The sequence below is a fragment of the Mesoplodon mirus genome (genome assembly GCF_964341445.2).
Source record: "Mesoplodon mirus genome assembly, chromosome: 12".
Lineage (NCBI taxonomy): Eukaryota > Metazoa > Chordata > Mammalia > Artiodactyla > Ziphiidae > Mesoplodon > Mesoplodon mirus.
In genome coordinates, this window is record NC_138988.1 from 86,478,461 (window position 1) to 86,502,529 (window position 24,069).

A 24,069-nucleotide genomic window follows, 5' to 3' on the forward strand; every position below is an offset into this window, starting at 1 on the left:
TTTACCTAAAGTTGCTAGGCTGTGGGTGGAGCCTGAACACTAACAGAAACATTCGAAGATATATAAAGACAACTGAAATTCACATCAGCTGACTGAGAGTGCATTTTACCAGAAGTCTGACTCGCCTGCTATGCTCTCATAATTGCTTTTGAGAGGGTTTTCTCTGAAGAAATCAAATCAAGTCTGTTACCAAGCAAACTGAAATTTCCAAGCTGCAGCCATTCTAGAAATTCTAAACATCATTTAAAAGAAGATCTCAATCTCACTCTGTTTCTGCTTTCTCTAAGGAGCTGTTTTTGTGCTGTTTGGCCCCTTTCTACCTGGAATGGAACAAAGGTACAGTTGAAAATTGTTTTCCTACTGAATTTAAGATTGATATTTTTGGTAGTTTGTCTTTACTTCTTCTGGTGAAAAGGTACAAGAACTGAGAGCTCTTGGCGGATGGGGTGGAGTTCATGATGTTAAAACAATTTTTGTGGATATAGTATGCACCGTCTCAGAAACATCTGCTTCACAGCTCACCCAGTTATTTGGGTACCGAGCTTGCCTTCCCCATGCCCTGCTTGCCCTGGATAGTCTATTTGCCAGAGCCCCTCTCTCCAAGCCCTGTCCTCTTCACCCAGCCCTGTCACTGGTGACATCTTTTCTGTAGATTTCCCTTATTTTTCTTCTGGCTGCCAGTGTATCTTGTCTTTTGGAACTTTCCTTCTGCCAATACATTACCTACTGCTTTGCTTGGGCCTCAGAAAGCCATAGGACCAAAAGAGATGCTAAAGATTCAGGGCTGAAAGAGTCCAGAGGACTCAGGGTTTGGAGTTGAGGTGTGGTCTGGACTAAGATGTGCGTGCCCTGAATTCATGGCTCAAAGCTGCAGTCCGTTTTACAGCTCCTTATGGGAAAATGCTGACTTCTTCAGGGCATAGATAAGATTTTGTAGGCTGGATTAGACATTAACAACTTGTTTCTATGAGGAAATATTAACTGCAATACAAGTAAACTTTAAGGTTGCCAACTAGTCATAATGGGGCACTGTCTGTAGGATAGTTAATTTTTAAAATATCAGTGTCACATTTGGGTACATGCCGGAGTCCAGCTCCAGCGAGTCCAGGGATACCCCAGGGATGGATAGCGTTGGCGAAGGAAATAAATCTATTACACTTCTTAAAGTATCAGCATTGCATATTTCTCTCTCTCTCACCTTTATTGTTTACAATCACAGGTTTATATATTGTAGTTGATTACATTACCAGGTACGTGACCAAACAATCTTAGCACAATCAAACCTCAAAATGTTCTATAAAGATTTAAAAAATATATATATCCCCTAGTTTCTAGATGTCCTATTAAAATATTTCCCCAAGTTCCCATTAATCACAGGTTATTTCTTAGTAATCAAGCCAAGCAGTTATATAATTATTTTAATTGTAGAAGTTGGGGCTACTTGTTCCTATTTCTCTTCTTGCATGGGCAACCTTTTACAATGGTTCCACGAAAATATTTACAATATACCCTGCATGCCCTTTCTTGTTGTTTCCTCCACTGAGACAGTGTTTTCTCCCTATCCTCGCAACCAATTCTGCTCTAGGTATTTGCTTTTCTATAATTAATCTTCCTTTATAATAGAACCATAAATTTCCTATGTCATCAGGAACTCTGGTCCATGGCCATAACTCCATACTAGAGGGTGTTTTTCATAAAAACATCCCCTTAGTTCCAGGCTCTTAATTCTTTACCCATTTCCCTGGGGCTTTAGTGGGTACTTCCCATTCTGTGGTAGTTTCAGGAGGGTGAGTCCTTAGAGGAATTTTTCTTTCACGTGGAGCAACATCCCCCCCAAATTGCCCCTATATGTAAATTTATTATCATAAAACATAACAACAGAGCTGTAGTCCACCTTCCTGGCATGGCACTGCCTTGCAGTTTCGCCTTCCATTGCTTCATGACTTTGTCATGGTGCAATGGCTCCAGGATGGCTTCCAACATCTCCCCCTTTCTCATTTTTTAAAAGTGCAGTATGTAGCTCCACGGAAAGTTGTTTGATGCTTTTAATAATTATTCTGACGATGACTGGAAGTAAAAATATCAGAGTCAGTACAACTACTGCAATGATTCCTCCATTAATGAGCATTGAGAATAAGGTTTTATGTGACACAAATGATTCAATACTTTGAAAAAAATTCTGAGCAGACTGTGCCGGAGATGAATCTAAATTTGTATTTCCTATGTCATGAATCTCTTGATGGAATTTAGTAAGGTCTAAACTAACATCCGTTTGATTCCAAACTCCCATAATATGAGTTTGAATTTGTTCCCAAGAATAGAATGATTCATTCACTTTTAGAGGAGTAACACAAATCCATCTATATTTTTTATGACACCTCAAGGCTAATCTTACTTTGAGCGCTGTTAATTATTGCCCTATGTGTAAACTTGCTTCTTCTAAGGCATCCGCCTTTGCTTCTCACTTTCTGTCTATAACTTCCGGAGTAGCCAGAGCTAAAGATACATTTTTTGAAAGCTCGTTTACATGCTGAGCTGTAGGTACTTGTTGAGCTAAGGAACTTAGTGAAAGAGAAAATGTGCTATTACAGCTATAAATGTAGATATTCCTAGAATCAAAGCTGCAACAAATCTCTTTGAACGTAATAAACCTTCAGTTTCATGCAAAACTTGTAAGCCATAATCATCATACCAGGCAGAGGACAATTTTACAGGCAACATAATGTATGGTGGTCGTTTAAGAATCATTAAAACTCGTACATTCATAGAGGGATTTATACAACTTGTCAAAATACAATCATAGCAATGTGTCCAAAAAGTAGAATCAGAAGTATTATGATAAATATTTAGATCCACATATTTTGGGGCTACCAAGAATACATAAGGTGCTGACACACAAGCCTGCATAGGATAAATGCCCATGTTTTTAGGTCTATGAAGAATAACTGGCGATGGTGCAGCAATAGCTTTCCAAAGCTGGGTCTGTGCATAATACATATTATCGTGAGCCATAGTTAGGATAGGAGGCACCCATCCTCCAGTGTGCCATCTATTAACACGCATAGAAGCAGGAATAAATGAATTATTCCAATCATAACGTGCATGATGTTGTAAATAAGATCTATAATCCTTAGATGGATCAGGATTACTCCAATCATGCACATTTTTTGTGGTATCCTGTATGGGAATATCTATTCTTGAAGAATATATACAATAATTCCATGTAGGAAATCCTGTATTGGTATCTACAGCATCCCAGTTACTATCCAATTGGTCTTCCAGAGATTGTAATATAGATGATCTGTACTCCTGTACGAATACCATAAGGAGGATTACAAGGAGGAAATTTTAAAGGATGAGGGGAAGGTTGATTATAAGTTGGATCCTCTCCGGGTGCTAGATAAATCAAAGACCAAAGAAGTCTCTTATTAGATTGACTCAAAGGAGAAGCAGTAAGCTGTCCTTTAAGAAAAACCAGTATACATCCATCCTTACGAGAGGCTACAGAATTATTAATTGATGGAAATATAAAACATGTAGATTGGAACCCTGATTTTCCATGAAAAGTAAAATTATTAGTTGTTTTAAATTTACTATATGGATAGGAGCTTATGGCTCCTCCCATTAACCTGGGCATAGTAGTAGATACTGGTCTATCCTCATTATCCCAGGCTACAGTTTGTAAAATCGGTGGATCAGGGAGATAAGTCCAATAAGAATTACCCAAAGCATTTCCCCTTGTTACCTGGCAGGCCAATATAGCAAGCATAGCAACAAAAAGATTTCCAGGTGTTAAGGTAGCTCCCTGGTCTGTTATCACTTTCTTGGCGTCGTCAGCAAGTCGTTTAATCTGACCCCAAGTTGGTGGGTTCGAAGTTCTCGTAGAGATGGCTTGTCTCTTGCGAGGTCTCGGGCGCGGACGCGGCAGACAAAGAATTGGTCTCTCTCCGATGGTGAGGTTTTGTATCTGCTGCAGCAGCGGTTTCTATATGAGGAAATAGCTTAACCACGTACTGTGAGTCTGAATATAAATTGAAAGTCTGGTTCTGCAGCTCAGCGAAAGCATGTATTATTGCAATTAATTCCACTTTTTGAGCAGAAGTTTCCTGAGTTTGAATTACCTTTGGAGCATTATTAATAAGTAAAGCAGCTTTTCCATTAGATGATCCATCTGTAAAAACTAAAGCCGCATCTTCTATTGGCTGATCAACGTAGCATTTAGGAAATATAACTGGATGGGTAGCAAAAAATTGTAATAGCAGATGTTTTGGCAAATGAAACAGAATTTGTCCAGTATAAGAACTAAGAGTTATTTGCCAATCTTCATCATTCTATAATAAAATTTGTAGTTGATCTTTATTATAAGGGATAATTATATTAGTTACATCCTTTCCAAACAATTCCTTACTTCTTTTTCTTCCTTTAGCTATTAAAGTTGCTGTTAACATAGGATAGGAACTAACTATTTTCTTTAAAGTAGCTGGTAAATGGATCCATTCCAAAGGTCCTTCCTGTCAAAGTATACCTGTAGGTGTAACTGGAGTAGGCAAGATTAGCAAACACCATTCTTTTGTGTAATCTATTCTTTGTAAGAAGCAGTTATTTAAAGCAGATTCAATCGACTGTAAAGCCTTTTCTGCTTCAGGAGTCATATTTCTAGATGAGGTTGGATCTGAATTTCCTTGTAATATGTTAAATAAAGGCTTCAATTCTGCTGTAGTTATTTTTAAATAAGGTCTAATCCAATTAATATCTCCCAATAGTTTTTGATAGTCATTTAATGTTCGTAAATTATCTTTCCGAAGTTGTAATGGTCGATGTGTCACAGTTTGTGTATGTATTATTCTCCCTAAATAAGTCATAGGTGGTTCAGTTTGAATCTTTTCTGGAGCTATTTGGAGTCCATTTTTTTGCAATGCCTCTGTTAAATGCTGTAAGACTTCTTGTAAATATCCTCTATCTGAATGGGTCAACAAAATATCATCCATATAGTGTATCATATATACTTCTGGATTATTAATTCTTATTTCTGTTATAGCCTTATCCACAATTTTTGACATAAGGTTGGACTATTTTTCATTCCCTGAGGTAATACTTTCCATTGATATCTTTGATAAGTTTGTTTAAAGTTAGTAGAGGGTACACTAAAAGCAAATCTTTTTCTATCTTGAGGGTCCAAAGGAATAGTAAAAAAGCAATCTTGTAAATCTATAATAATTATATTATCATTTATTGGAACAGCAACAGGAGAGGGCAATCCAGGTTGTAAAGCTCCCATATCTTCCATAGTATTATTAATTGCCCTTAGATCTTGTAAGAGTCTCCATTTTCCTGATTTCTTCTTTATTACAAAAATTGGTGTATTCCATGGACTGTTGGAACTTTCAATATGTCCTGCTTCTAATTGCTGTTGTACCAATTGTCTTGCTGCTGACAATTTTTCCATAGTTAATGGCCATTGTTCTACCCATACAGGAAGATCTGATTTCCAAGAAATGGGGTCAGCAGCTCGAGCAATGGCCATATTTATAAATTTGGATAACCCCAACCTTGCCTAAATTTACATTGTTTAGTTAGTATGGGCAACATATCACCTAATCCCTTATTGGGATCATATCTCATATTTAACATTTGAGAAGTAACCTTTTCATCTGGGCTATATAATAGCATTTCCATTTGTGCCAATATATCTCTTCCCCAAAGGGTAAATGGCAAAGAAGGTATTATATAAGGACAAAATGTACCTGATTGACCTTCCTCATTGGTCCAATGCAATATTTGCAAACTTTTTGCTACAGATGGAGCTTTCCCCAAACCTGTAAGCTCATTATGAGTACTTTTAGTTGGCCAGGCTGGAGGCCAATCCTTACCAGCCACACAGGACACATCTGCTCCAGTATCCAATAATCCTATAATCTCTTTTCCATTAACCCTTAGTGCTTTTGTAGGTCTAGACTGGGTAATTTCCTGTACGCAAAAAGCCATATCACTAGATCCAAAACCTCCTTCATTTCTAGGTTTATCAATTACAGATTGTCCCATCTGATAATATGGGAGCAAAAGCAATTGAGCTATTCTTTGACCTTTAAATATTTGTTGCATTTTTGTAGGGGGAGCCACCATAATTTGTAGTTCTCCTGTATAGTCAGAATCTATAACACCTGGCAAAACTGTTAATCCTACAAGAGATGATGAACTTCTTCCCAATATGAGACCCAATACACCTTCCGGCAATGGCCCTTTGATTCCAGTAGGAATTTTTATTGAAGGAGCATCAGGAGTTAATATTGTTGAGGTGGTGGAACACAAGTCCAATCCTGCACTGCCTGGGATTGCTCTGAAGAGTTCTGAGATGGAACGAAAGGAAGGAAGGGGTTCAGATGTTGGGATGTATTTATTTGTGTTGCCCCTATCATTTTTGGGGCCTGGGGCAGGCCCCCCTGGAAGTTTCCCGAATTCCCTGTGTCAGAATTAGGTGGTAAAAGTTGTCCATTCTTATGAAATTTAGATTTACATTCTTTTGCCCAATGACAACCCTTCTGACACCGTGGACATAAAGTCTTTGGAAGATTGACTTTTGAATTTATAGGTGAAGGAACCGATAGTGGAGGCATGTTAGGTGCTTCTTGTTGGTTATCTGCATTCTTTTTTTTTTTTTTTTTTTTTTTTGCGGTACGCGGGCCTCTCACTGTTGTGGCCTCTCCCATTGCAGAGCACAGGCTCCGGACGCGCATGCTCAGCGGCCATGGCTCACGGGCCCAGCCGCTCCGCGGCATGTGGGATCCTCCCGGACCGGGGCACAAACCCGTGTCCCCTGCATCGGCAGGCAGACTCTCAACCACTGCACCACCAGGGAAGCCCTATCTGCATTCTTATAAGGACACGCTCTACTAAAATGACCTGGCTTACCACAGGCATAACAATAATTTCCGGGAGTACCCCCAGCCATAATGACAGGAGCTCCTTTTTTCTTTATTATATTTTGTACATATTGTGGATACATTTCCCCTTTTAATGCAGCTGCTATAGCAACGCCCTGTAAAAAGGCAGGTCCTACGTCTGCACATTGTTTAATAAAATCAGTTATATTTCCAGTTTTCCTAATAGGTTTCAATAATGCTTGACAGGTACTGTTTGCATTTTCAAATGCCAATTGCTTAACAAGCATATCAGCTGCCTCTTCATTGGTAATTACTCTCTGTACTGCCTGTGTTAATCTTGACACAAAGTCTTCATATGCTTCATCAGCCCTTTGCTTAATTTCCCCCGAGGTAGTTGCTTTCCCAGCCACCAAAGGAAGAGATTTCCAGGCATTAACAGTACAACTAGTGACCTGCATCAAGACTTCCTTATCTATAGGTACATTTGACTTCGTGCAGAATCATAATCTCCCTCACCTATTAACATATCCAACAAGATATCAGCTTTCCTTTGTCTTTTATTAATTGCAGTTTGTTTTCTAGCTAAGTCTTCGTATTCTGTTCTCCACAACAAATACTGCCCACCTGAGAGACGAGACTCGAGCCACTTGGACCCAATCATATGGTGTCATCCATCTGTTAGAAGAGCATCTAGCAAAGTGAGTGTATAGGGAGCTAATGGTCCATAATCAGCACATGCAGCCTTTAATTCTTTGAGAATCTTATAAGGCAGAGGTTCCCATGTCACCCCATCATCAAAGGCTCCTTCAAAACCTACAGGGAAACAAGCAGCAAATTCTGGATCATCAAGGACCTGCATTCTTCCGGAATGCATCTTTGGCTTAATATTAAATGTATCTTTAATCATTTTGTTAGTTGGAGGAGGTGGAGGTGGTCTCAAAGGCATCTCTTGTTTATAATCTGGTAATGCAGGATAACTAATTTTTGGCAAAGGTGTTTTTCTCTCAGAATTAATAACAGGAAAATCCCAAGGATCTGGCTCTCTGTGATAAGCAGCAGCAGCCTCCTCCAGGTCTTTTTGATCCTGAGGGGACAACTCACCATCATCATCATGTATTTTACATTTTTCAAATGTAGCTGCCAATACTTTCTCAGGAGGTGGCTTTGGAGGTATTAAGGGAGTACTTTCATCTGGAGGTCCCATATAAGGTATTCTCTGTCTTTCTTGTACTGGATCTAAGTTATCTCTAATGAGATTCCATAGAGCAAAAGTATCTACAGGAAACTTTTCAGGACCATGAAGTGAATAATATGTTTTTAATTGATCCCCTACCTTAGCCCATGTATCCAAATTAACTGTACCTTCCTCTGGGAACCATGGACATTGTTCTTGAATAACGTTAAAAAAGTTAGCTAATTGACTAGTAGTTACCTTAATACCTCTTCCAGATAACATATGTTTAATAATATCAATAAATAATTTTCTCTCTTTAGATTCCTTATGACCCATAGTTAACTTACCTTTTATATAACTTATTAGATTATCCACCCTTCACTTACCTTGCCTATACTCTGCAAGGGGGTCTGCAGCACCCTAGGTGGAAGCCTAGCTATCCCGAACTTACTCTATTTACACTTACCCTTCAGGTCCCTGTTCGGGCGCCACTTGCCGGAGTCCAGCTCCAGTGAGTCCAGGGATACCCCAGGGATGGATAGCGTCAGCGAAGGAAATAAATCTATTACACTTCTTGAAGTATCAGCATTGCATGTTTCTCTCTCTCACCTTTATTGTTTACAATCACAGGTTTATATATTGTAGTTGATTATGTTACCAGGTACGTGACCAAACAATCTTAGCACAATCAAACCTCAAAATGTTCTATAAAGATTTAAAAAAATATATCCCCTAGTTTCTAGATGTCCTATTAAAATATTTCCCCAAGTTCTCATTAATCACAGGTTATTTCTTAGTGATCAAGCCAAGCAGTTATATAATTATTTTAATTGTAGAAGTTGGAGCTACTTGTTCCTATTTCTCTTCTTGCATGGGCAACCTTTTACAATGGTTCCACGAAAATGTTTACAATATACCCTACATGCCCTTTCTTGTTGTTTCTTCCAACTGAGACAGTGTTTTCTCCCTATCCTAGCAACCAACTCTGCTCTAGGCATTTGCTTTTCTATAATTAATCTTCCTTTATAATAGAACCATAAATTTCCTATGTCATCAGGAACTCCGGTCCATGGCCATAACTCCATACTAGAGGGTGTTTTTCATAAAAACATCCCCTTAGTTCCAGGCTCTTAATTCTTTACCCATTTCCCTGGGGCTTTAGTGGGTACTTCCCATTCTGTGGTAGTTTCAGGAGGGTGAGTCCTTAGAGGAATTTTTCTTTCACGTGGAGCAACATCCCCCCCAAATTGCCCCTATATGTAAATTTATTATCATAAAACATAACAACAGAGCTGTAGTCCACCTTCCTGGCATGGCACTGCCTTGCAGTTTCGCCTTCCGTTGCTTCATGACTTTGTCATGGTGCAATGGCTCCAGGATGGCTTCCGACAGGTATGTGCTAGTTCTTAAGAAAATATGAACAGGTTCCAGGTTCATAGAAAAGGTTTTGTAGGAATCATTGTGGGCCAGTAATTGCAATGTTCATTTATTCTTTCACCAAATATTCATTGGAATCCTCATGTGTGCTAGGCTCTAGGGGTACAATGCAAACTCATACAGGCATGGTTCCTTCCTTCATGTGTCTGTTAGTTATCTTTAGGGGATACAGGTATTAATCTCATAATTAAAGATGAAATTAAAAGTTTGATAAATCACATGAAAGCACAGGTACATAGTGCTGTGAGTGTTTATAATAGTAGGATTTGACCTTCTTTGGGGTGTTGGGGAAGACTTCCCAGTGGAGTTGATGATTGAACTGAGATCAAAAGCATAAGGAGAGTTAAATCTGTGAAGAAGGCATCAAGGAAGTATATTCTGCACACAGGGATGTACTTTGAGCAAATGAAAGAAGGTCAGGTTTCATAGAAGAAAGAATATAGTTCAAAAAGAGCTGGAGGGGCTTCCCTGGTGGCGCAGTGGTTGAGAGTCCGCCTGCCAACGCAGGGGACACGGATTCGTGCCCCAGTCCGGGAAGATCCCACATGCCTGCCGCGGAGCGGCTGGGCCCGTGAGCCATGGCCGCTGAACCTGCGCGTCCAGAGCCTGTGCTCCGCAATGGGAGAGGCCACAACAGTGAGAGGCCTGTGTACGGCAAAAAAAAAAAAAAAGAGCTGGAGGAAGTTATTAGGGGTCCCTATGCGTCACCTCTTAGGCCATATTAGGAATGTTGTTCTTTCTCCTGGGAGCAATGGGAGGATATGAGGCATTTTTAAGAGGTGGGAGAAGGATTGGCAGGATGAGGTTATTTTGAAATTTCCATTTTAAATATGTTATTCTGGCCATAGTGGAAAGAGCAGAGAGTGAATGCAGGGTGACCAGTTAGGGGCCCATGGCAGTGGTCCAGAAGGGAGATGATGGTAGCTTGGATCAGGGTTGTAGAAGGGGATGCTTATGAGATAGACTTAAAAGTTAAATTGACAGACTTGAATTGAATATGGGATAGTGAGAGAAAGGGGAGGAGGGTCAAAGATAAAAGGGCTGTCATGGTGGACATTTGAAGGTTTGGGGATGGGTGAGATGTGCTGAATTGGATTTTGGATGCACTAAGTTTCAGGGGTCTTTAGGACATCCTAATGGACATGTACAAAAGGCAATTAGCTCTCCACATAGGGCTTCCTGACTCAGGTCTGCTCATATGGGAGTCACTGTGTTCTGGAGCCATGGGTATGGATGATCCCTTAGGGGGAAAACGTCAAATGAAGAGGATACAGAACTGAGCCTTGAGGAATTACAACATTTCATGACCAGGTAGAGGAAAGATGAGTCTACAGTGGAAACAGAAGAACGGCCAGAAATGTAGGGTGAAAACTAATAAGCTATTAGGTGTGTAGAAACCACCACCACAGAAAGTATGTCTGACTGTGAAGGAGAGGAGAAAGAGAACTAGCTGGAGAGTATGTGAGGCTGAGCTGTAATTTTTTAAATGGGAGACATCTGGACAGTTTAAAAGTCAATTTAGGGCGCCGGTCTAGGGCGGGCGCTGACGGGGCCGGGTAACCGGCCTTCTCCGGCGGCGGCTCGGCCCTCGGCCTTGGCTCGGCCCTCCTTCCAGAGCCTCCCGGGCCGTAGCCAACTGGCTGGCCGCGCCGGCCCTGGCGCCACCGAGGCGGGAGAAATGGGAGTCCCTCCGCGGCGTTCCCGGAGCGGCTGCCTTTGCCGGGGAAGCGGAGCTGTCTTTGAGGAAACAGGAAGCCCGCGGTGACCCCTAGCGACCCGGTTTGTTTTCGGTCCGTTTCCAAACGCTGGGGAATAGAAACTCGGCGGCCCTTGGGGCGGCCCCACGGAGCCTGTGTTCGGGCTGTCATGGATGCACTGGTAGAAGATGATATCTGCATTCTGAATCATGAAAAAGCCCATAGGAGAGATACAGTGACTCCAGTCTCACTATATTCAGGAGATGAATCTGTTGCTTCACATTTTGCCCTTGTCACTGCATATGAAGACATCAAAAAACGACTTAAGGATTCAGAGAAAGAGAACTCTTTCTTAAAAAAAAGAATAAGAGTTTTGGAAGAAAAGCTTATAGGAGCTCGAAAGGATGAAGAAACAAGTTCTGTGGGACGAGAACAAGTAAATAAGGCCTACCATGCGTATCGAGAGGTTTGCATTGACAGAGATAATTTGAAGAGCAAATTGGATAAAATGAATAAAGACAACTCTGAATCTTTGAAAGTATTGAATGAACAGCTACAATCTAAAGAAGTAGAACTCCTCCAGCTGAGGACAGAGGTGGAAACTCAGCAGGTGATAAGAAATTTAAATCCACCTTCATCCAACTGGGAGGTGGAAAAGTTGAGCTGTGACCTGAAGATCCATGGTCTGGAACAAGAACTGGAACTGATGAGGAAAGAATGTAGAGATCTCAAAATAGAGCTACAAAAAGCCAGACAAACGTATCCATCTCAGGAAGACAATCTGAAGAGCAGAGATCTCCAAAGACTAAGCATTTCAAGTGATAATATGCAAAGTGCATACTGGGAACTGAAGAGAGAAATGTCTAATTTACATCTGGTGACTCAAGTACAAGCTGAACTGCTAAGAAAGATGAAAACCCCAACTGCAATCAAGAAAGCTTGCGCCCCAGCAGGATGCATGGAAGACCTTGGGAAAGACAGCACAAAACTGCACTTGACGAATTTTACTGCAACGTACAAAAGACAGGCCCCTCTCTCACCAAACGGCAAAACTCTTTGTCATACCACGTCTTCCCCTTTACCAGGAGATGCAAAGGTTTTATCAGAGAAAGCAGCTCTCCAGTCATGGACAGATCATGAGCGATCCATTCCTCACGATGGCACAAACTTTCAGGAACACAATTCTTATGGCAGAAATTCTCTGGAAGATAATTCTTGGGTATTCCCAAGCCCTCCTAAATCAAGTGAGACAACGTTTGGGGAAACTAAAAATAAACCTTTGCCTTTACCCAACCTGCCACTACTGCATTACTTGGATCAACATAATCAAAACTGCCATTATAAAAATTAATTATGAAGAGATTTATGATGTTCTCACGAGGTTGCTGTATCTCCCTCAGTGATTTTCTTGGGAAATCATTAACAAACTGAAAGCAGATTTTGATTAAACTTTTGCAGAGTTCTTCAGTATTTACATTTACACATAATGTACCATATTATGTAGTTGATTTTTCAGTATGAAAGAACACCCTCCAGCTCCATATTCTGGCTAAGAATCAGATATGTGTTACTAATGAATAAACCTAAGGTGTTTCACAATGACAATACCTTTGATGATAATTGTACATTTCTGTCCCTCACGTGAAGAATGGAATTGAAAGTTTTCAGACACGGTTTTACAAAGCATGTGAAATGCCTAACTCATAAAAATAAAGGAGACCATTGTATCAGAGAAAAAGCATGTTAAGTTGCTTTAAGTTGCATAAAGGAGTAAAGTGGCAACGTGACTTAGGTTATATTTCTGCTGACCTTATAATGCGTAAGGATAAGGAAATTACAGTGGAACAATATTATCTGGGTTACTGCATCTATATGTGCTGTTGTGTCTCAAAGTATAAGATTTAAAGTCATTTTTTAATCACGATGTTGATAAAATTTAAAGTACAATTTGGATTTTAAGACTTGAAGTGATCTGCTTGTTGAAGCCAACTCTGTCCTGGTACATCCCTCAAGTCTTAATTGAAAAAAAGTGATGAAATAGTTGAAAAACCATGTGGTGTGTGAATAAACTATTACAGTCATATACATTATCCAGTTAGAAGTAGGAATAGTATCACAAAGGCTTCAGTGTAATCTGTCCTTCAGTGCTATAGTGAAAATCCCAATGGGTGTTTAACTATATAAAGCCGTTTCCTTCAAAGGGTCTACACCTGCTTGTTCCGTAGAGCAGCTTATTAACTGGTTAAACTTTGTTTTGAAATGTAATGATTTTACTTATTGAGAAAGTGGTTTTTAATTAATTAGAAATTATAATCCTAGAAACCAAATTCTGTGCTGTATTGATATATGATATAGTATAATCATGAAATGTCCCCCAGCGCTTTGATTCTAAGAGCCTATCATTTATAAACAAGTAACAAGGATGGCTTTATACGGAAATTTCTCTGTATTCTTTCAGGGTGGTGGTATTAAGAATATTAGTAATATATGTCTCCGTTCCTACATCTTTTGCCTGAGATAAAGCATTTCATGTAGAAGGCCTTTATCCTTTTTGATAGATGGTTGCAAACACCTTGGACTCAAAAGAATATTTCAAATCTCTTCTACATTAACTGAATAGCATACATATATAAACAGTGTTCACCATTCACCAGATATTTGTCTATTATCTTACTCACTTATTCAAGCTTGTCTGTGATTAATGGAGTTGGTGTCAGATGCTGGAATTTATTCTGACCAATGAACACAGCTGACTCGAGGGAGTACGATCTCCTGCCAAGTAATAGAACAAAACCCAATATGCATAAAACAAATATAAGACTCCCGGCTTTAGCTGAAGGAAGCAACTACCTGTGTAATAACAAAGCAGCAGAAACTATTTGTCATGTGGCTGCATAGGCTGTACATTATATCTAATCTCTAATGTAGCTGACTGGTTTGCCTTTTTTAAAACCAAGATTGAGCATTTTCCTTTGTAAAGAAAGTAAGTCGTATGACATAATGGCTTGATTAGTGTTTTGAACAATGCCAAGACATTACTTAAAATAAATTATTTTTGTTTGAAATTGAAAAAAAAAAATAAAAGTCAATTTAATGCTATAGGATTCCATTTATATATCATTTGTGAAATGACCACATCATAAGGATAGAGAACAAATCAGTGGTTGCCAGAGGATAGGCGACAGTGGGGGTATGACTATAAAGGGCAGTCCTTGGGAATTGTATCCAGCAAGTTTTTTGGTCTTGATGGAAGAGTTAGATGTCTTGATTTTAGTGGTAGCTACGCAAATCTATAAATGGAATAAAATTTCATAGAACTATCTATGCAGACACATACACATATGCAAAAATGGTTGCACGTACAAACTGGTGACATCAGAATAAAGTTTGTACTCTAGTTAACAGTATTGTACCACTGTCAACTTCCTGGTTTGATATCGTAATACAGTAATAAAGTGATGTAAGATGTCCCTATTAGGGGAAGCTAGTTCCCCTAAGGTACAGGGGACTCGACAATCACTGCAAATTCCTGTGGATCTATTTTATTTTCATTCGAAACTTTATTTCCAAATAGAAAGTTGTAAAAAGTCAATGAGAGAGAAAGATATGAAATTTACAGTGAAAATCATGGAGTAACGTCTTTTTCTCTTTTTCTTTAGTACTTTGTCCTTCAGGTGCAACCTAATTATTATCATCATCATTATTACTCAGGCATAATGTACAGGAATCACTTCTCATTCATGTATAACTCAAAACTCCCAAGGTCTTGCCACTAGAAGACACTTTCCAGAGGCAATCTGGCAGACTTAAAGAGCCAAATATGTGCATGGTAGGACCTTATGCATTGATTATAGCTGGTGGCAGGAGTGGGCTGCTCCCTCCTGGGAGGGCAAGCTTTACCCTTCCACATCTGTGGATTCAACCACCTGGGATCAAACATATTTGAAAAACAACTTCCAGAAAGTTGTAAAAAGCAAAACTTGAAATTGCTGCCCCCCACCCTACCCCATCAACTATTTACATAGCATTTACATTTTATTAGATATTATATAAGTAATCTAGAGATGGTTTAAAGTATCTGGGGGGCTGTGTGTAGGTTATATGCAAATACTATGCCATTTTACATAAGGGACTTGAGCATCTGCAGATTTTGGTATCTGCTTGGGTTCTGGAACCAATCCCCCTCAAATACCGAGGGACGACTGTATACATCAGAATAAGTGAGGTGTGCATATGCTTTGAAAGAGCATGTTTAAAATATCAGCTTCTCCATTATTTTTATTGTGCAATATAATATACATAAGAAAAGTTTATAAAATATAAATAAAATTTAGCACTTATAAAACAAACACCAGTTTACCCCAGGTCAAAAATAATAACATTACCTACCAGCACCCCAGAATTCTCTCATGTGCCCCTTTCTTTTTTTGAAAATATCTTTATTGAGATATGATTTAGTACTATGAAATTGACCTGATTTAATTGTACCAGTCAATGATCTTTAGTATATTTGCAGAGTCGTGCAGCTATTTCCACAATCTAATTTTAGACTCTTTCCATGACTCCCCAAAAAGAATGCCCAATCATCAGTCACTCCCCATTCCCATACACACCCCTACTCCCACCCTTGGTAACTACCAATCTACTGTCTATCTCTATAGATGTGCCTATTCTGGATATCTCACGTAAATGGAATTATACTATATGTGGTCTTTTGTGTCTGGCTTCTTTCACTTAGCACGATTTTTTTGAGGTTCATCTATGTTGTAGTATGTATCAATCACTACTTCATTCCTTTTTATTGCCAAATAGTACAGTTGATCCTTGAACAATGTAGATTCGAACTGTGCTAGTCCACTTATACACAGATTTTTAAAAATAGTAAATACAGTACTACATGCTCCACCATTGGTTGACTCTGTGGATGAGGAAGTGTGGATATGGAGGGCGGACTGTGAACTTATGTGCAGATTTTTAACTGCTCAGAGGGTCAGCATCCCTAGTCCCCACACTGTTCAAGGGTACATGTATTCCATTGTGTGGACATACACATTTTATTTATCCACTAATCAATTGATGGACAGTTGGGTTGTTTCACTTTTTGGCTATTACGAATCATTAGCTAAATGAATGTTCATGTACAAGTTTTTGTGTGGACATATGTTTCCAGTTTTTTTTTTTTTAATTCTCAATCTCCTTTTCTCTTTTTTAAAAATTTATTTGTTTTATTTTTGGCTGCGTTGGGTTTTCGTTGCTGCACACGGGCTTTCTCTAGTTGCGGCGAGCAGGGGCTACTCTTTGTTGTGGTGCACGGGCTTCTCATTGCGGTGGCTTCTCTTGCTGTGGAGCACGGGCTCTAGGCGCGCAGGCTTTGGTAGTTGTGGCTCACGGACTCTAGAGCACAGGCTCAGTAGTTGTGGTGCACAGGCTTAGTTGCTCCACAGCCTGTGGGATCTTCCTGGACCAGGGCTCGAACCCGTGTCCCCTGCATTGGCAGGCAGATTCTTAGCCACTGCACCACCAGAGGAGCCTCACAGTTCTTTTGCGTAGAGACCTAGGAGTTGAATTGCTGGATCCTATAGACACTATATGTTTAACATGTTGAGAATATGCCAAACTGTTTTTAATCGTCCCACCAGCAATAGATGTTGGATCCTGTTTCTCTACATCCTCACCAACACTAATACTACCTGTATTTGTTATTATAGCCATCCTAATGGATGTGACGTGTTAGCTCATTGTAGTTTTGATTTGTGTTTCCCTCTTGGCTAATGATGTGAAGCTTCTATTCATGTGTGTTACTGACCACTCATATATCTTCTTTGGAGAAATGTCTATTCAAATCCTTTGACCATTCCTAATTGGGCTATTTGTTTTGTTATTGAGTTTTAAGAGTTTTTAAAAAATAAATTCCTGATATGTGATCCTTATCAGATATGTAATTTGCAAACATTTTTTCTTGGTTTGTGTGTTGTCCTTTCACTTTCTTGGTGGTGCCATCATCAAAGGATTACCTTTGTCTTTGTCGATACTGTCTAACATATGCAGAGTTTCTGTTTTATAATTCTTCTTTCTTTGGATTATTTTATTGTTCTTTAACATTCTTGAGATGGATGCTTTTTAGCCTTTCTTTTTTTTTTTTTTTTTGTGCAGTACGCGGGCCTCTCACTGTTGTGGCCTCTCCCGTTGCGGAGCACAGGCTCCGGACGTGCAGGCTCAGCAGCCATGGCTCACGGGCCCAGCCGCTCCGCGGCATGTGGGATCTTCCCGGACTGGGGCACAAACCCGTGTCCCCTGCATCGTCAGGCAGACTCTCAACCACTGCGCCACCAGGGAAGCCCTAGCCTTTCTTTTTTAACGTTCACATCCAAGGCTATATATTTATCTCTGAGTACTCCATTACCACATTGATCATTCTAGCTTCATCCTCTTGCTTATCTATTGAGTCCCACTCCAACAATGAGAAAGCTGGCTCTCACCATTGTTGTCCATGTATTTAATTATGCAATTCCAGTATACATGTATAGAAGTATCAGAATTGCTAACCCATACCCCTATGCAAAATAGCTTTATCAATGAGAGTATAATAGTTCCTATGTGCAGCTCCTTGTGCCTCTAATCTTACAGACTCCATTCATTTCCAAAGATACTTGGCCAGCACTTTTCCCCTCACCCACTTCAGTTAGTTTGTTTCATACATTCGTAATAGTTAGATTCTCTTGTCAGTCTATATTCTTTCTTGGGATTCCTCAACCTCCTAAATGATTTATTTTTTTTCTTGTTCTTACTTTCTCAGAGCCTTAAAAAAAAACAACAACCTTCTAGATCTGAATAAGTGTAGATGTTACTACATTTATATATTTTACCTGTAACAACTACTCTGTATTTCCTGACTAATGGATAAAATCTTCTTTTATTTGCCTACATCTTTTATTTGAAACTTCAAAATGCTGCCCTCTCCTCTCTAATATTTTGAAGCTTGATGAATAAACCTGTACTCCATTTATGCTTCCCCTCTCCCCTAAATCTTCATCTCTTCAGAATAAAAGAGTTCTAAATTTTAGGCTCTAAGTAGAAAACCCTTCCATCTACTTTATAACTTCAATCTCATTTCTCAGGACCTCTCTCAACTCTGGTATGTCTTCCTTATGGTGTAGGCAACCAAAAATGCACAGCATATCTAGCTGTGGAAACTGAGTGGTTTTTGAATAAACAAATTTCATTTTGCTTCCAGTGTCCTTTCTGGTAACACTCAGTGTTTAATGGCCTTTTGTAATGAAACATGCAATGTGGTGTCTTAAGGGAATAGTCTAAGCTGGTGCCTTTTAATTAAATAGTTTAGGTTAGAACCCATTGTTCTAAAAGTATAATTGGAATTACTTTTCCCAAATGTTTCTTCATATTTGCCTGTTGCTTTTTTGCCATAATTTTGCCTATTCAAACAGCCTCATGAGAACTTGTTGTCTCTCAATTTCTCATTTTGATTTCTGGAACAGCGTGAAGGCCATTTGCAATCTTGAAGGTTTCATGTTACTGGTTCAACAAATATTTATTCAGTTCCTAATGGAAAATGCAGTGATGAAAGATTCCCATATGAAGCTTGCAGCCTAATGTTCTTCTGCTAGATCATTGGTTACTAAAGCATTTTGAGTATAGACCTCCGTTTTAAATTCATTTTTTATTGGCCCTCATTCAATAGTGGTGTTTTTAATGGCTGGTCATTGGGAACAATATGTAGATTGGGAACTATCATTCTAGGTAATTTATGAAAGCATTAAGCTCCAGTCCGGAACTGGTCAATGGGTTTCAAAACTCCACTGTTTCATGGTTCCCCATAAGTGACAGTCACATAAACACACACACACACACACACACACACACACACACACACAGAGACCCACACACCATAACATTTGCCCAAGTTCTGTGGAATTCAGGGTCTTTTTGGTTTGTTTTTTGGTGGAATTTGGGCATTTAAAGTCTATAGAAATTCTGTCTACTAGTTTTGCTGTAATCGTATTGTTTTTACCCATTCAAAGAATTCTAGTAGGCTAATGAGGCCCTTTCAAAATTAAGATATTCCCTCCCCTTCACCCAGTTGATATGTTTCTTAAGTATTTGGAAAATTTCCTAGTCAACTAATAGATCCTGTACTAAACACTGAGAATTTATACTCACTTTTTTTTTTTTTTTTTTAGTTTCCAGATCTTCCTTGAATAGAAACTTATCTTGAGAGAGGACACAGTGTCAATCTGCCAGTCCTGGAGTTGTTATTTACCCCCAAGGGGGTTGTACTTACTGTAGCATGGTTCCACTGTGTCTCACTTTTGAGTGAAATTTGCTCTCAGCCTAGACTCCAGAGAACTGAGGAGCCTGCCTTGTCTGTTGACTAGGCCACGCTAGGTCACTAGGTGAGCTCATCATGCCTGGGTCCAGCTTGTTTGGATGCTTCAGGGTGAGCCCTGCTGAGTGTTCTGCAGGGTAGGCCATGGTCCCTGCTGGTATTCATGGACCTGGGGCAGGGGCCATCACCAGACTCTGAGCCCTGAGTACGGCCCCCAGGCAAGGTAGGCAGCTGTCTGTGGTTTGCTCTTCCTAACTTTGGCGTGCCACTTGCCACAGGTTGCAGAGACTGGTGTATGCTGAAGCTTTTAATCTTGACTACACCTTTTATTTTAATTAAGTTACTTCATTGATTTTCTATCTTGCTGAGTCATGCCAGTGCTTTAAGGATTTTATATTAATGATTTTTAGAGTCTTCTGTAAGAAGGTCATTAAATTTTTTGACTTGCCTAATGTCTTCTTCTTATATATTAAATATATAATTTAATAAAATTACATAAGCAATATAATTTGAAATAAATGCTTTGAAAAAAATTGAAAATACAGATAAACAAAAGAAAATAATCTAATCATCTGTTGAGATACATTTAACATTTTAGAGTATTCCTCTACCCTTTTTCATAAAAATTATATTTATTAAATTTTTTTGTTAAATAGAGATTTGCTGTATATACACTTCAGTATCCCTTTTTTCTCATTTTATATTAGGAGCATTTCTAACAGCCTTAAACATTGATCTATAAGTGATACCTATCACTTAATTGTGTTAATATACTGTAATTTACTGAACCAATTTCCTATTGCTGGAACTTTAGGTTGTGTTGTATTTTTTGTTATAATATAATTTTGTTATAAATAATTCTGTAGTGATTATCTTTGTCATGTGCGTCTCTATTTCCTTAGGATAAATTTCTGGAAGTGGAATTATTGAGGCATATATATATATATATGTATGTATTGCTAAAGTTCTGTCGAAAATGCCATTGGTATCTTGGAAAGTGATTGCACTAAACCTATAGATTGCCTTGGGTCCTATGGTCATTTTAACAATATTAATTCTTCCAATCCATGAGCATAGTTTATCTTTCTAATTGTGTCATCTTCAGTTTCTTTCATAGGTGTCATAGTTTTCAGAATACAGGTCTTTTACCTCCTTAGTTAGATTTATTCTAGGTTTTTTTTTTTTTTTGACACGACTGTAAATGGGATTGTTTCCTTAATTTTTCTTTCTGATAGTTCATTGTTAGTGTATATAAACACAATAGATTTCTGTATATTCATTTCATATTCTGCAACTACAGTGAATTCGTTGATGAGTTCTGGTAGTTTTTTGGTGGCATTTACAGGGTTTTGGTATCATATCATGTACATACACTAACAGCTCTACTTCTTCCTGTCCAATTTGGATGGCCTTTATTTCTTTTACTTGTCTGATTGCTGTGGCTATGACTTTCAATACTGTATTGAATAAAAATGGTGAGAGTAGGCATCCTTGTCCTGTTCCTGATCTTAGAGGAAATATTTTCAGCTTTTCACCCTTGGGTATGATGTTAGCTGTGGGCTTGTCATTTATGGCCTTTATTATGTTGCATGTTCCCTCTATACCCACTTTGTTGACAGTTTTTTTTTTAATCACAAATGGATGTTGAATTTTGTCAAAAGGTTTTTCTGCATTAATTTAGATGATCATATGGTTTTTATTCTTCAATTTGTTAATGTGGTGCATCACATTGATTGACTTGTGGAAAATGAATCATTATTGCATCCCTGGGATAAATCCCATTTGATCATGTTGTATGATCCTTTTAATGTATTGTTGAATTCATTTTGCTAATATTTTGTTGAAGATTTTTGCATCTATGTTCATCAGTGATTTTGACCTGTAACTTTCTTTTTTTGTGGTATCTTTATCTGGTTTTGGTATCAGCATGATGCAGGTCTTGTAAAATGAATTCAGAAGCATTCCTTCTTCTGTAATTTTTGGAACAGTGTGAAAAGGATAGGTGTTAACTCATATTTAAATGTTTAGTAGAATTTACCTGTGAAGCCATCTGGTCCTGGACTTTTGTTTGTTGGGAGGTTTTTTTGTTTTTGTTTTTGGTTCAATTTTATCACTGGTAGTATATTCACATTTTCTATTTCTTCCTGATTCAGTCTTGGGAGATTGTGCATTTCCAGGAATTTGTCTTTCTCCTATGTTGTCTATTTTATTGGCATATATATTGTTCATGGTAATCTCTTATGATCCCTTTATTTCTGTGGTATTGTTTGTAACTTCTCTTTCATTTCTGATTTTATTTACTTGAGCCCTCTCTTTTTCTTGATAAGCCTGGCTAATTTTCATCAATTTTGTTTATCTTTTCAAATAACCAGCTCATAGTTTCATTGATCTTTTCTATATTTTTAGCCTCTATTTCATTTATTTCTGCTCTGATTTTTATGATTTTTTTCCCCCTTCTACTAAATTTGGGTTTTGTTTGTTCTTCTTTCTCTAGTTCCTTTAGGTGTAAGGTTAGGTTATTTATTTCAGATTTTTCTTGTTTCCTGAGATAGGCTTCTATTCCTATAAATTTCCCTCTTGGAACTGATTTTGCTGCATCCCATAGATTTTGGATCATTGTGTTTTTGTTTTCATTTATCTTCAGGTATTTCTTGATTTCTACTTTGATTTTTTTCAGTGACCCATTGGTTTTTTTAGTAGCATATTGTTTAGCCTCCATGTATTTGTTTTTTGCAGTTTTTTTCTTGTAGTTGATTTCTAGCCTCATAGTGTTGTGGTTGGGAAAGATACTTGATATGATTTTAGTCTTCTTAAATTTACTGAGACTAGTTTTGTGGCCTAGCCTGAGATCTATCCTGGATAATGTTCCATTTGCACTTGAAAAGAATGTGTATTGCTGCTTTCGGATGGAATGTTCTCTATATATCTGTTAAGTCCATCTGATCGAATGTGTTGTTTAAGGCAAGCGTTTCTTTACTAATTTTCTCTCTGGATGATCTGTCCATTGATGTAAGTGGGGTGTTGAAGTCCCCTACTATTATTGTGTTACTATCAAGTTCTCCCTCTATTTTAATATTTGCTTAACATATTCAGGTGCTCGTATGTTGGGTGCATATGTATTTACAATCATTATAGCTTCTTCTTGAACTGACCCCTTTATCATTATGTAATGTCCTTCTTTGTCTCTTGTTCCAGTTTTTGTTTTAAAGTCTATTTTGTCTGATATTGCTACCCCAGCTTTCTTTTTTGTTTCCATTTGCTTGGAATACCATTTTCCATCCTCCTCACTTTCAGTCTTTGTGTGTCTTTAGATCTGATGTGAATCTCTTGTAGGCAGCATATGTATAGGTCTTGTTTTTGTATCCACTCAGCCACTGTATGTCTTTTTTTTTTTTTTTTTTTTTTTTTGCGGTACGTGGGCCTCTCACTGTTGTGGCCTCTCCCGTTGCGGAGCACAGGCTCCGGACGCGCAGGCTCAGCGGCCATGGCTCACGGGCCTAGCGGCTCCACAGCATGTGGGATCTTCCTGGACCGGGGCACGAACCCATGTGCCCTGCATCGGCAGGCGGATTCTTAACCACTGCGCCACCAGGGAAGCCCCACACTGTATGTCTTTTGATTGAAGTATTTAGTCCATTTACATTTAAAGTAATTATTTATAGGTATGTATTTATTGCCATTTTGTTAATTATTTTCTGGTTGTTTTTGTAGTTCTTCTTTTGCCATCTTCCCTTGTGATTTGATGTCTATCTTTAGTGTTATGTTTGGGTTCTTTTTTCTTTTGGGTGTGTGTATCCATTACAGAGTTTTGGTTTGTGGTTACCATGAGGTTTATATATAGCAATCTCTATATATGGTCAATTGCTTTAAGTTGCTGATCTCTTAAGTTAGAATGCATTTTAACAACTCTGCTTTCTTACCCACCCCTCTGTATTTTGACACCATATTTTACATCTTGTTTTGTGTATCCCTAACTAGTTATTGTGGATATAGATGGTTTTACTACTTTTGACATTTAACCTTCCTACTAGCTTTATAAGTGTGTTATCTACTACCTTCTCGGTATTCTGCCTTTACCAATGAAATTTTTCCTTTCATAATTTTCATATTTCTAGTTGTGGCCTTTCCTTTTCTACTTAGGGAAGTCTGTTTAACATTTCTTGTAAAGGTAGTTTGGTGGTGCTGAACTCTTAGCTTTTGCTTGTTTGTAAAATCTTGATTTCCCATTCAAAGGTGAATAATAGCGTTGCCAGGTACAGTTTTCCTCATTGTAAGTTTTTTCATCACTTTAAATATATTGTGCCACTCCCTTCTGGCTTGCAGAGTTTCTGTTGAAAAGTCAACTGATAGTCATGGAATTCCCCTTGTACATAACTAGTTGCTTTTCCCTTGTTGATTTAATATTCTCTCTTCAGCTTTAATTTTGGCACTTTTAATACGGTGTGTCTTGGTGTGGTCCTCTTTGGGTTGATCTTGTTGGGGACACTTTGTGTTTCCTGAATGCCTGTTTCCTTTCCCAAGTTAGGGAAGTTTTTC

The 24,069-nt window shown here is 38.6% G+C and overlaps 2 protein-coding genes across 2 annotated transcripts in view; both read left to right on the forward strand.

The window, feature by feature from the left end:
• LOC309813240 (cytidine monophosphate-N-acetylneuraminic acid hydroxylase) overlaps nt 1-24,069 on the forward strand; it is a 107,783-nt gene that overhangs the window by 21,441 nt on the left and 62,273 nt on the right. The window contains exons 3-4 of the mRNA XM_082637877.1: nt 288-336; nt 7,464-7,579. Of these exons, the coding sequence (XP_082494003.1) occupies nt 288-336; nt 7,464-7,579 (165 nt within the window). The remainder of the gene's footprint in view (nt 1-287; nt 337-7,463; nt 7,580-24,069) is intronic.
• LOC309813064 (5-azacytidine-induced protein 2-like) lies at nt 10,168-14,190 on the forward strand. Its single transcript, XM_082637644.1, has one exon. The coding sequence runs from the start codon at nt 11,359-11,361 to the stop codon at nt 12,538-12,540; it is 1,182 nt and encodes a 393-aa protein (XP_082493770.1). The 5' UTR covers nt 10,168-11,358; the 3' UTR covers nt 12,541-14,190.

Coding starts and splice junctions, on each gene's coding strand:
- LOC309813064 (XM_082637644.1), top strand. CDS start 11,359: ATGGATGCACTGGTAGAAGATGATATCTGCATTCTGAATCATGAAAAA.